The 14024-nt window shown below is 37.9% G+C and overlaps 2 protein-coding genes across 2 annotated transcripts in view; both read left to right on the forward strand.

Moving 5' to 3' along the window:
• LOC143899128 (uncharacterized) overlaps window positions 1-8037 on the forward strand; it is a 10699-nt gene extending 2662 nt beyond the window's left edge. Inside the window, exons 3-8 of the mRNA XM_077409126.1 lie at window positions 4233-4594; window positions 4666-4759; window positions 4873-5081; window positions 5606-5765; window positions 5987-6092; window positions 6546-8037. Of these exons, the coding sequence (XP_077265252.1) occupies window positions 4250-4594; window positions 4666-4759; window positions 4873-5081; window positions 5606-5765; window positions 5987-6092; window positions 6546-6576 (945 nt within the window). The 5' untranslated portion in view covers window positions 4233-4249 and the 3' untranslated portion in view covers window positions 6577-8037. The remainder of the gene's footprint in view (window positions 1-4232; window positions 4595-4665; window positions 4760-4872; window positions 5082-5605; window positions 5766-5986; window positions 6093-6545) is intronic.
• LOC143899129 (uncharacterized) lies at window positions 908-4155 on the forward strand. The gene is made up of 2 exons (XM_077409128.1): window positions 908-3793; window positions 4108-4155. Exons 1-2 carry the CDS (start codon window positions 908-910, stop codon window positions 4153-4155), a joined length of 2934 nt encoding a protein of 977 aa, XP_077265254.1.
• Window positions 8038-14024: the final 5987 nt, after the last annotated feature.

The raw sequence follows: 14024 nt of genomic DNA on the forward strand, positions 1-14024 counted from the left end.
TGATGAAGAGAACAACAAACCGTCCTTCTCTCAGCCTGACTCAAACTCACACCTCTCAAAGCATATACTTATTCCTATTCCTAATGAGGCTCATGTAAAACGACGAAAGAGATACACTAATGTCAAAGGAGGAAGCAACTTATAAATGCGTCCAAAAAATATGCACAGAATAACCCTGAGGTGCACAGAACAGCAGTGACTAGGTACCAACAAAAAAATCCAGAAATGCACAGAACAGCGGTGACTAGGTATCAACAAAAAAATCCAGAAATGCACAGAACAGCAGTGACTAGGTATCAACAAAAAAATCCAGAAATGCACAGAACAGCAGTGACTAGGTACCAACAAAAAAATCCAGAAATGCACAGAACAGCAGTGACTAGGTACCAACAAAAAAATCCAGAAATGCACAGAACAGCAGTGACTAGGTATCAACAAAAAAATCCAGAAATGCACAGAACAGCAGTGACTAGGTACCAACAAAAAAATCCAGAAATGCACAGAACAGCAGTGACTAGGTACCAACAAAAAAATCCAGAAATGCACAGAACAGCAGTGACTAGGTATCAACAAAAAAATCCAGAAATGCACAGAACAGCAGTGACTAGGTACCAACAAAAAAATCCAGAAATGCACAGAACAGCAGTGACTAGGTATCAACAAAAAAATCCAGAAATGCACAGAACAGCAGTGACTAGGTACCAACAAAAAAATCCAGAAATGCACAGAATAGCAGTGACTAGGTACCAACAAAAAAATCCAGAAATGCACAGAACAGCAGTGACTAGGTACCAAAAAAAATAATCCTGAGGTGCACAGAGAGGCAGAGTCTCGATATGAACAAAGTAATCCTGGAAGAAGAGTAGAAAGGCGAATACTTCCGTGGACGGTTAAAGCTCATTCAGGTATGGCATATGATCCAGACGTGGCTTATGAGACAGAGAGCACTATAGCTTTGGGAACCATGAGTCACAAGTGCAAATATTGCAATGCTCTTAAATGGCAGGAAGAATCCCCTGGCATGTGTTGCAGCGCTGGAAAGGTGCAACTTGCACCCTTAGAACCTCTGCCCGAGCCTCTATATAGTTTGGTAATGGGCAGACATCCAGAGCACGTTCACTTTATGAACAATATTAGAAAGTACAATGGTTGCTTTAGTATGACATCATTCGGCGGTAAGCAGGTTCTACAAGATGGCTTTATACCGACCTTTAAAGTTCAGGGGCAGGTATATCACTTGGTAGGAAGTCTGCTGCCATTACCTGAACAGGAAGCTCAATTTCTTCAAATTTATTTTGTGGGAGAGGATGACAGGGAAGTGCGTTTAAGATGTAGCAATTTTTCAGATGTCAAACAGGGATTAGTCAAAGAACTACAGAGAATGCTACATGACGTCAACACCTATATAAAGGACCTGAAAACCACTTTGGATAAGGTATCTCCAAATTGCAAAAAGTTTGAAGTTGTTATCCATGCAGACAGAAAACCAGATGACGCTCATAGAGGTTGCTTTAACGCACCAATAGCAAATGAGGTAGCTCTGGTGATTGTGGGTCAGGAATTCAACAAGCGAGACATCGTGCTGCAGAGCCACGATAACAAACTGCGGCGCATCAGCGAGGTCCACCGGTCGTACGACGCCTTGCAGTACCCGCTCATGTTTTGCCGTGGCGAGGATGGATACTCGATTGCCATTCCTCAGCGAGACCATCAGACCAAGTTGCAACATAAGAATTTAGTTTCCGCAGCGAGCTTTTACTCATATCGAATTATGATTAGAGAAGGGGAAGTTAACCACTTAGTGTACTTCCGTTCTCTTTTTAGTCAGTTTCTGGTTGACATGTACGCCAAAATAGAGACAGAAAGGTTGAACTATATTAGGAACAACCAGGCGCAGCTTAGGGCAGAAAGCTACATTCACCTGAGGGATGCCGTGGGAAGGCAGGATGCTGACGTTTCTCAGCTGGGTAAAATGGTGGTGCTTCCGTCATCTTTCACTGGAGGACCTCGCTACATGCATGAGCGGACACAAGACGCAATGACATACGTTCGCTACCACGGCCGTCCTGATTTGTTTATCACTTTTACCTGTAATCCAAAGTGGAAGGATATAACAGATGCATTATTGCCTGGGCAAAAAACTCACGATCGACACGACATTATAGCAAGGGTATTTCATCTTAAGGTGAAGAAAATGATGGCTCTATTGAATAAAGGTAGTCTGTTTGGAAAAGTGTGTTGCTATATGTACTCTGTGGAGTGGCAAAAGCGAGGTCTGCCTCACATACACATATTGCTGTGGCTAGAGCAGCGCATCTTCTCTGATATGATCGACAAAGTCATCTGTGCGGAAATACCTAATCCTTTAAAAGACTCTCTTCTACACAATATCGTTAAAGCCAACATGATTCATGGTCCATGCGGGGGCTTAAACCACAATTCGCCTTGCATGAAAGATGGTAGCTGCAGTAAGAGGTATCCGCGAATATTTCAAAATGACACTCAGACAGGAGGCGATGGATACCCACAGTATCGGAGGAGGTCTTCAGCTAATGGTGGATACACCGTAGAAATCAATGGAATAGAACTGGACAATCGTTGGGTGGTGCCGTACAACCCTGTATTGTTACGTATTTTTAATGCTCATATTAATGTGGAATTATGCAATTCTGTAAAGTCTATTAAATACATTTGCAAGTACGTGAACAAGGGAAGTGACCAGGCGGTTTTTGCCCTGGAGAGTGAGAAGGATGAGGTGAAGATGTACGAGAGTGGGCGGTACATCAGTAGCTCAGAGGCGGTTTGGAGAATCTTGGCGTTCCCAATACATGAGAGGTACCCCTCTGTCTTCCATCTCAATGTTCACCTTGAAAATGGTCAGCGTGTGTACTTCAACTCTACAAACTTAATTGAGAGGATGAATAACCCACCTCAGACAACACTATTGGCTTTTTTTGAACTTTGCAAAACTGACGAATTTGCAAAAACTCTCCTGTACTATGAGGTTCCTTCATACTATGTGTGGAAAAATAATAAGTTCGAGAGAAGAAAGAGGGGGAAAGATGTGGATGGTTGGTCAGGAATAAAGAAGGACCACGTACTGGGAAGAGTGTATACCATCCATCCAAACAACACTGAGTGTTATTATCTGCGTTTGTTGCTACATGAGATTCGAGGTCCAACGTCTTTTTTAGATCTGAGGACTGTGAATGGTGTCCTCTGTTCCACATTCCAGTCTACATGCAAGGCATTAGGTTTATTGGAAGATGACAAGCAATGGGACAATACCTTGGAGGAAGCTGCATTATGTGATTCACCTTTAAAGCTGAGGGAGCTTTTCACAGTGATGTTGGCATTTTGCCAACTTTGTGAACCTCTGAGTCTTTGGGAAAAGTACAAAGACAGCTTCTCAGAGGATATTATGCGACAGGTAGAGAGAGAGTTGAAAGGTAGTGCGCAGAACATGATAGATGAGGTGTACAACAGATGCCTGGTAATGATTGAGGACGCAGTGATGTCTTTGGGAGGACAGGAGTTGGAACAGTATGGCCTGCCTCAGCCAAAAAGGTTTGGAGAGGTATTGGGGAACAGAGACTATTTGAGGGAGACAAACTACGATGTAAATGCCTTGGAAGAAGTGGTATTGAATAACGAGGGTTTATTAACAGATGAGCAACTCGCTGTCTATCGGCAGGTTCTTAGTAGCGTAGAGTCAGGAGATGGTCAGGTATTTTTCTTAGATGCTCCAGGTGGTACTGGGAAAACCTTCCTCATCAACTTACTTCTGGCGAGGGTAAGGAGAGAACGTGGAATTGCCTTGGCTGTTGCATCGTCAGGTATCGCTGCTACTTTGTTGGAGGGAGGGAGGACCGCTCACGCTGCTTTTAAGCTTCCTCTGAATTTAATTCAAACAGAAATACCTCTGTGCAATATTTCAAAACAAAGTAACATGGCTAAAGTACTACGGGATTGTAAGCTCATTGTTTGGGATGAAAGTACCATGGCACATAAGGGGGGTTTTGAGGCATTGAGCACAACCCTCAAAGATATTAGGGGTAACGATGGAGTAATGGGGGGAGTGACCGTGCTGCTTGCTGGAGATTTCAGACAGACTTTGCCAGTAGTGCCAAGGGGAACTCGAGCAGACGAAGTTAAGGCGTGTGTAAAGAAATCACATTTGTGGTATATATATATATATATATTTATCACTACTATTGTTTTAAATTATTCAGATACCTATGAGAGGAGCATGGAAATATTAATACAAGCACAAGATACATCCAATGTGGATGAAACAGATATGTCGTCTGGGGAAAAAAGAGAACGGGACAAGAAAAAGAGACGTGAAAAAGCCCAGAAAAAACCAGTTTTTACTTCTTCTTCCGAAACCGAACAAGAGGTGGTCAATGTTGCACGAGAAAACAAAGAAAATTATCAGAAACAAAATAAGAAAGAAATAAGAAAGAATAAGAAAGAACTCCCTTCTTTCCCGCAAATAGAGAAGTTTGTTTCCAGCACGTCGTTGAAAGAGATCAATGCAGCAGAATCCTCGCAGGAAATTGAAAATATGAGCGACAACACATCAAGTAGTGTAGTGAGTAATAATGATACCAACTTTTATAAATACCATCTTATAACAATAAATAAACATAATTGTTCTTGTAGCTAGCAGGAAAAAATGTAATGGGGTCATGCAATAAGAACAAACGTACTATAGCAACAAATGTACATGATAATAAAGAAAATTTGTCTGATCAAGGTAATTCAATTATAAAAATTAATAAATACAAGTGAAAGAAAGCAGGTATTTTTATTGTTATTGTTACTTTAGTATGAAGTTTAGCACTGAAATAAGAAAATGGTCTGTTTTAGAGTTCAAAAGACGAATTTTATATAAACTGAATAAAATACTGTTTAACCAGGAGAGATTTGAAATTATGTTGAATGCATTTGATGAAAAGTTGCAATTTAAAGACAACGAAATCAATGATGAATGTGATGTCCAATTCCCATTACAATCATTAGAAGACTTGAATGAATTCGAACAGCAACTGCAAGAATCGCAATTTAAACAGAAAGTGGTATGTAGATATTATATATTTGCTATTAAATTGTTTTATAATGCAAGACGTTAATATTATACTTTATTTTTAAAAATACAGCAATTGAATTGCTAATTATTTCGAAAAGATAACATGTACTGCAAAAAAAGAATTTTGCAGTAAATTAAAAAACGCGTTTATTTGCAGAAATATAAAAATTGTGTTTTTTTTTAATTTTTAAATATATAATATAAAAATATAATGTAATAGTTTCTGAAATGTTGTATTATTCTATATTTGCTTGCAAAATATTTCATCTTAAAGTCATTACTTTTTCTGAATAACCAGAAATTTAATTTTAGGTATATTATTTTTTACTAGTGTCTTTTATTTACTTTTAAACGATTATGTATATTGCTTTTTAATCTACATGTACACTTATTCTGCATGCTAATAACTAAACGCTAATTTTATACAGTATTGCGCTTATGTGTTTATTATTTTATAATTAACCATTGGTATTATTGCTTAACATTATATATGTGAATCAATCTATTTTTTAGCTGAATACTTTAAGGCTCGTGGGCGGAAGTACTATGCATATTATGACCAGTAACATCTTAAAGAAAATCATGGTTAACACTCTTGCTAAGAAATACAGTTGGGCTGGGATGAAAGGAAAATTAGTCTTTAAGGATTTGAATCTTCCAAAAATAATTATGCGTACGTTTACTTTTATTAAATTTAATATTTTTGTAAAAGATATGCAGGACGTCATCTTAGATCCACAAATTTCTTTTGGTCTACGGAATCTTAATCTTGAACCAAGTTTAAGTATATTAGTCAAAGAATACGCATCAGATGAAAGGAAATACATGGAACCTAGAACGCTTTGTATATCTGGTAATATTTTTAGAAATTTGAATAATATTCTTATTTTATAGAAGCAGTTCGATTACATACGCAGTATAGCCACATTACGGATGCCGAATTTGCAGATTCCATCTCCAAATGGCTTGCGCAAGCACCTCTGAGGACTCAAAGACAATTGTAAGTATATTCATGTATATTATTTGCTGTATAACTTGTTCACTTAACTGAAGCATGTTAAATATTTTCAAAAATATTATTTGTAAAAACAAGTAATTATATAGAGTTCTACAAATCTGTGAGGGATCCAACATTGCGGATCAGATTTTAAATCCATTTTTTTAACGCAAATGTCGACGTCAAGGGTATTTTTTTAAATAAGACCATATCAATTTCTCTATATCAATTGATTCTTGTCATTTTGCATATAAAAGCATTAAGATACATCAATAGAAAAGTAAATACTTTATTACACATTTTACACTTTATTCTGATATACACATATTTTGACATAGTACAATGTTAAATATATGTAAAATATTTTTTAGACAAAATTACGAATATGCTTTTCCTTTGATTGAACATGTATTATAACGCTATAACGTAACTTCTTTTCTTTTTTTCAAATTTCAGAAAAAACGGACAACAACCGGAGGAGAAGTGATCCAATTGTGACAATATCTGCATAGAAAGTATGCATACCTGCGTAAAGTGCAAATGCGTAAAGTATAAAATACATATTAATATGTATATATACATAATTTAGTTCGATTATCAAGTTTTTATATTATACTGTAAACGCAATTTTTAATAAAATATTAGATTTAATTTTGATTGTAAGTAAATGGTACATTGTATTCGTTACGTTTATGACTTGCCGGCTTTTGTTTGTAATATCTTTCTTGGTTTTCATATACTCTTTCAAAATCTAAGTTATTTAGATTTATGTACCATTTACATTTAATACTCAGGATGCCAATTTTGTTTCAGCGTTTGCTTTGAGAAAGTTAATGTTATTTTCACATATTAATATGATGTGCGGATCTTCAGGGATATGTGTAAAGATATTATAAATATTAATATATATGCATACCTGTGTAGAGTATAAAATATATATACGCGTACACTGAGAAAAAAAATATTTTTATTTAAGTAAATATGCTATTATAAAGGGGATAAAGGCTATTTTTGGGATCACAAAATATTACTTGATTAAAAAAAATTATTTATTAGGTGTCTTCTAATAGCGTATTTATTTAAATATAAATATTTTTTTCTCTTAGTGTATATATTAAATATGCATATACATATATATATGTACGTAATATATACATGTACATAATACATATATACATATTAAAATATGCATACCTGCAGTATTATACATCTCTGTAACGTAAAAAATAGTTTATCCGCGTTAAATAATAATTATATATGTCTGCGTAAAATATAAAATATACGTAAATATTTGTGTATGTATTACATACCTTTAGTCGATTAAGAAATATATATCTTTATAATAAATAAAGTGCAAAATATACCATAATGTACAAAATATAAACACAAAAAATAAGAATTAATAAAATAAAATATATCTATTAATTAAATTCGTTTTTGTTTATTTCACAAAATGTTTTAAATTATATTTAATAATAATACGAAACATTTTTATTAATTATTGCAGATACATTGCGCTGTAATATGGCTACGACATTACAGTGCAATATTACTAAAGGCGGACATTTTATCGTTGATACAACATTGCATCAATGTTGCTACTACATTGCGCAATCTCATTGCAATATTGCAATATGGCAATGAGATGTGTTTGCAATATTTTTGCAATCTTTCAGTGCTGTATATATATAATATATATATATATATATATATATATATATATATATATATATACATTTGGTTATGTCAGAGGCCCTGCTAGTGAGCACGCTCTGACTGGCGAACTAGAGAACGCTGCTTTTATATAGCAGTCGATGTTGAACTTTTCTTACGAGAGAATTAGCCGGCGATGAGCCGCGTAGCGGGCACGCGCCGAACTTTCTCGCCGCGCGAGCCCGCGCTGTTTGGTTGTGTTAGCAAGATTTCTTATCTATTAAGAAATATAGAGTTGGCTCAACAAATCGCATTCGTTTAATTCGAAAGAACGAACTTTGGTAATTATTCAGTTTAGGGGCCTCACCTCAAATCTCGATGTAAATATGCTCAATCGACGCGTTTTTATACGAAACGAAAGAATCTGGCAAAAAAAGTGTCGCTCTGCCCCGCGACGCGAGATATTAAACGTTAAAGTTGACAGGAATCAGGTTATGACAGGAATCATAACCTGATTCCTGTCATACCGATGAGCTGTAGCGACTACTGGCGACTACGAACATGCCCTGTGGCCACATGCGCATGCAAAACTGCGCTAGTTTTAAATATGTATTTAAAAGAAACTATATAAAACAAGATGACGAACCAAGTACCAGCACTGCTTAGAGATACGTTTTTTGTGCTCATTTTTTACGTAGTACCGTTTTCTACATCGGTACATTAATGTTTGTTTATCAGTATCAATGTCATTATCACATTCACTATATTTAATTGTAAATGTTAAAACACCATGCTGGATTAATAAATCTAATAGCTTATCCTGACAATATGTTGCATACCTAAATTCTATTATACCTAACATTATTCGGTTTACAACTTGCATATACTTTAAGTTGTAAAGCGAGGTCTACGCTGTCTACGGGCGGGGCGGGTGCGGGGGAGGGGGGGGCCGAAGGCCCCCCCTCGCACCCCCCCCCCGTGTGTGTGTGTGTGTGTGTGTGTGTGTGTGTGTGTGTGTGTGTGTGTGTGTGTGTGTGTGTGTGTGTGTGTGTGTGTGTGTGTGTGTGTGTGTGTGCTTCCCACGCATAATTAAACTAATGAAACTCCCAACGTGAGACCTAACTGCTTGAATCGAGATGCTTGGTTATTTTGCACGATGTTCAAAAATCACAACTTCTATAAAGCAGGGCATACACCAGCATACACACGTGTGTGTGCCCTGCTTTAACGAAAATCACAACTTCTATAAAGCAGGGATACACACGTGTGTATGTGCCCTGCTTTAACGAAAATCACAACTTTTATAAAGCAGGGATACACACGTGTGTAAGTGCCCTGTTTTAACGAAAATCATTAAACAGTTACATCGTGCAGAATAACCAAGCATCTCGGTTCAAGTAGTTAGATCTCACGCTGGGAGTTTAATTAGTTTAATTATGCGTGGGAAGCACACACACACACACGCACACACACACACACACACACACGGGGGGTGCGAGGGGGGCTTTCGGCCCCCCCTCCCCCGCACCCACCCCGTCGGTAGGCAGCGTGGACCTCGCTTTACAACATAAAGTACATGCTAAATTGTAAGGCGAAATTATAAAGCACATGCATGGAGGGATGCAAGGGGGCTTACATGCGTGAGCGCACGTGAACAGAAAGGCTTTTTTCCCCTGCACCCTCCCCCATGCATGTACTTTATAATTTCGTTTTACAACTTAGCATGTACTTTATATTGTAAAGCGAGGTCCACGCTGCCTACCGACGGGGTGGGTGCGGGGGAACGAAGGAGGCAAAGGCCCCCCTCGCACCCCCGTGTGTGTGTGTGTGTGTGTGTGTGTGTGTGTGTGTGTGTGTGTGTGTGTGTGTGTGTGTGTGTGTGTGTGTGTGTGTGTGTGTGTGTGTGTGTGTATGCTTCCCACGCATAATTAAACTAATAAAACTCCCAGCGTGAGACCTAACTGCTTGAATCGAGATGCTTGGTTATTCTGCACGATTGATTCATTTAAAATTGGCGCAGTTTTACATGCGCGTGCGACCACTGAGCATGCGCATGTGGCCGCAGGGACGTTCAATGTTGCTACATGTCGTCGGTATGACAGGAATCATAACCTGATTCCTGTCAACTTTAACGTTTAATATCTTGCGTCGCGGGGCAGAGCGACACTTTTTTTTGCCAGATTCTTTCGTTTCGTACAAAAACGCGTCGATTGAGCATATTTACATCGAGGTTTGAGGTGAGGCCCCTAAACTGAATAATTACCCGAACTTTATTTGATCCAACGTCTACACACATTTGTATGAAATAAATCATGTCAACTATATCGCCGAGTTGACACAAATATGAATGATAAAGTAAATTAGCAATCCCAACAAAACATTCATTTATATTAAATATAATTTGTTTGCTTTTGATATAAATATTTTAGAAAAGTGTCAACCAAATATATTTAATTGGCATAAAGAAACCTTTTTCTCAGTGCACGCATCGCGATAACTGTTCAATGTCTTTCACATCGATCGCAGGTAACACGCTGTCAGGAACTAGCTTCGCTAAGTCCTTGCCGTTCAAATGACCCAACCTGTCGTGCCACTTCAACAGTTCGGAGCACACAGGCCGGACGACCGCTTTCGCGCACTCGAGATTCTCACGAACGTAATAGAGGTCACCCCTGCGCTTCACGATCACAAACACGTTTCCGCACTCATCGCGAACGTACGCGTCATCTTTACGAAACGTCACTTCATGACCCTTATTCGTGATCTTGGCAACCAAAATCAGGTTCGTTCTTAAATTAGGCACATACAAAGTGTCCTTAAACTCTATCAGCCGATGACCACTGTCACTCGCCACTGACACGCGAACGACACCTTTTCCTTTGACCTCGGCGGACGCTTGACTCGCAAGATTTAATCTGGCCTTAGAAGACTCATCCATCGACTCGAAAAGCTTCTCATCTCCACACAAGTGCGCGGTACAGCCACTGTCCAGAAGCCATGCCCGATTCGTCGCTCCTGTCTTCGCACAAAAAGCTCCGTTCACACTTGTAACTGTATGACTCACTGCGTAAAACTCGTCGACGTTATTTGCCGACTGCTTCGACTTCTCTCGGTTGTCTTCGGACTTTTTCGTAGGACACGCATTTGCCCTGTGGCCTTGTGTACCACACTTGTAGCACGTGATGTCGCTTTCTTTCGAAGTCCCTCGTCCTCTTCCTCTCCTCGGACGCCCTCGACGCGCACTACCACCGCTGCGAGCGGCCATGGCCGTGACGACACTTCCGGATGCTTGCTTCCGCGCTTCACTTTTTTCAATGATTTTCACTTTTAGTACTTCTGCGTTGGGCAGTTCATCCCGAGATTCGATTGCACATCGAAAATTCTTGTACGAAGAAGGAAGACTGTACAGCAGCATAATAGCCAACAGATCTCCATTTATCTGTACTTTCATTATTTCGAGCTTATCAACAGCATCGAAAAACTTTGCTATGTGGTCCCTCACGTCACCACAATCTTCCAATCGTTGAAGCATGAGTTGCTTCAATAACGTCGCTTTTCTTGCCGGACCTTTAGATGCGTAGATCGACTCCAACTTGAGCCACACATCTCGCGACGTCTCGCATCCTCGAATCTGCTTTAGCTCAGACGTTTGAATCGACGAAAAACCCTTTGTTGGTAATGTCGGATCACTCGTGCCCTGGCGAAAGTGACTGTCCCCTGTAGCTCGAAAGGTTTCAATAAATATATTGTTTAAACAAATGAGAAAAATCGGCAATATCACGATTGATCCTTAAAGTAGGATAGTTAATAACTTAACATAAATTTTTTCAAATTTTTTTAGAACACTTTAAAGTATTTTTTAGGCGTCGCAAAAGAGTGGCCCGACGTTACCAGTTGGGGTGCCGAAAAAGACGTTACCAGCGAAGGGTTAAATCGGCCTTTGCCTTTCTGTCCTGCCTCAACCAAGCGTCTCTCAAAGCACTTGCGGCAGCCGCACGATCCCCGATGCCTTCAGCCGGGATCACATTCGCACCGCTCACATACTCCCACAGATCGTTCTTCGTGAGAAAAGCTTCCACGTGCATGCTCCACGTATCATAGTTTTCCTTCGACAGCAACTCGATGCGCGAGGAACCAGACGACGAGCACGCGGCCATCTCGAACGAACTCACACGATGAACACAGATTTTCCGTTCACGACTGACCATGCAGTAAGCTAACGACGACGCGTGTATTACCGAGTTATCCTGGGCCTGGGCCCATAACCTAATAAGGATAGAAGGAACGAAATATTTCTTATTAGGGAGACGAACTTTTATTGTAAGCAAACGAGCGATACAAACGAGCGAACTCAACGCGACACAGAGCGAGTCTGCCGGACGGTCGGTTAGACGCAAGTCACTCACGATTCCTTTGTGTATATAAATGACATAGAAGGTCGCTCATATCGGAGTAATCATACCTACAGACAATTATATCACGCGACGCTACCGCTAGGATGTGCGTATTGCTATATCTGAGAATCATTTCTAACAATTTATACTACACATAAAGCATACCTATAAATTAATGTATATTCACAGTTTCAAGAAAATCTAGAGAAAATCGATTTTCCGGAGAACGTCCTTAAGATCTTTCAAACCAGAATACGCTCTTGTAATTTATTATTTGTCATTAACATATTTTATTATTAATCACATACATATATAAGTATGAGAAAGCATATATGGTACAAAATAATTTCAATATTCAAATTATTGTAAATAAAGAAATCAATTATTTACTTCTGTGTGTGTATGTGTGATGTTATTGACAATAGTTTCTTTGCACGTTTACATTTCTTTTGCAGATTTTTTACACGCTTAATTTTCATAAGTGAGATGTCAAATAATACAGACAAGATTTTTGGTTATCTGCTATAAGCGTTATTTTGAATGTAAGATTTTAATAATCAAATGTTTTTAATAATCATTTTCAAACTGCAAGCGAGGGACAAGCAATATCATCTACAGTATGTATTTTTAAAATACTACGATCTTTTCTAGCAGCACTAGCCACTAGCGTATAATTTGTCCGCCGACATTATGAATTTCTTCTGCAGCAACACATAAAATGTTGAACAGTTTTCTTGAACGATTGTAACAACGCTGCATGCCCTTGCATCATTAACCCTCCGAGGCCACACCTCTTTTTTTAATACGCCCCGGCCACACGCGTATGAATATGAAAATTCAATTTATCTTTCTAAGCATCGTGAATATTATTAAAAAATTAAACAGACATATTTTACATATAATTATATATATTTGTGATGTATTTTTACGTTGTAAATTTGTTATCACACACAAACGTCTTGCTGTTGATTATTATCGTCTTTAAAAAAATAATATTTATCATATTTAGAAAGACAAATTGCATTTTCATACTCACACGCGCATTAAATGCATTTAAGAAATTAAAAATATATTTTAAAAATTAAGATAAGTTTCTGTTTCTATATATAAACTCTTTCTTCCAAGTCTGTCGAAATTTTTTGAAAGAAGAACATTTGAGACAGTATTTTCTTTTTTTTTAAAGAAGAATAAATTTTTTTTAATAAGATTATTATTTTAGAATGAGAATGTGAGCAATACTTTAACGAATTAATAATGCAAGGACATACAGACGTTATTACAACTATTCGAGAAAACTGTTCAACATTTTATGTGTTGCAGCAGAAGAAATTCGTAATGTCGGCGGACAAATTATACGCTAGTGGTTAGTGCTGCTAGAAAAGATCGTAGTATTTTAAGACTACATGCTGCAGATGATATTGCTTGTTTCTCGCTTGCAGTTTGAAAATGTTTGATTATTAAAATCTTGCATTGAAAATAACGCTTATAACCGCTTATGACAGATAAACAAAAATCTTGTCTGTATTTGGCATCAGACTTGTGAAATTAAGCGTGTAAAAAATCTGCAAAAAAATTTAAACGTGCAAAAAAACTATTGTCGATAACATCACACATACACACACAAAAGAAAATGTAGATAATTAATTTCTTTATTATTATTACAATAATTTGAATACTGAAATTATTTTATACCATATGTTTTCTAATACTTACATGTATATAATTAATAACAATATATTAATAACTGTTTGAGATCGCGGTAACGGGCAGCTTGAAAAACCGCTCTCGATTGATTGTCAGCGCATGCACGCTTGCGATAATTAATATGCGCTTAAAATCTTGCCTTAAATTCGCAGTAAATAATATTAAGTATAACATGGATCTTTCG

The sequence above is a fragment of the Temnothorax americanus genome, unplaced genomic scaffold (assembly GCF_048541705.1).
Source record: "Temnothorax americanus isolate GAGA-0224 unplaced genomic scaffold, ASM4854170v1 Scaffold257, whole genome shotgun sequence".
NCBI classification, from domain to species: Eukaryota; Metazoa; Arthropoda; class Insecta; order Hymenoptera; family Formicidae; genus Temnothorax; species Temnothorax americanus.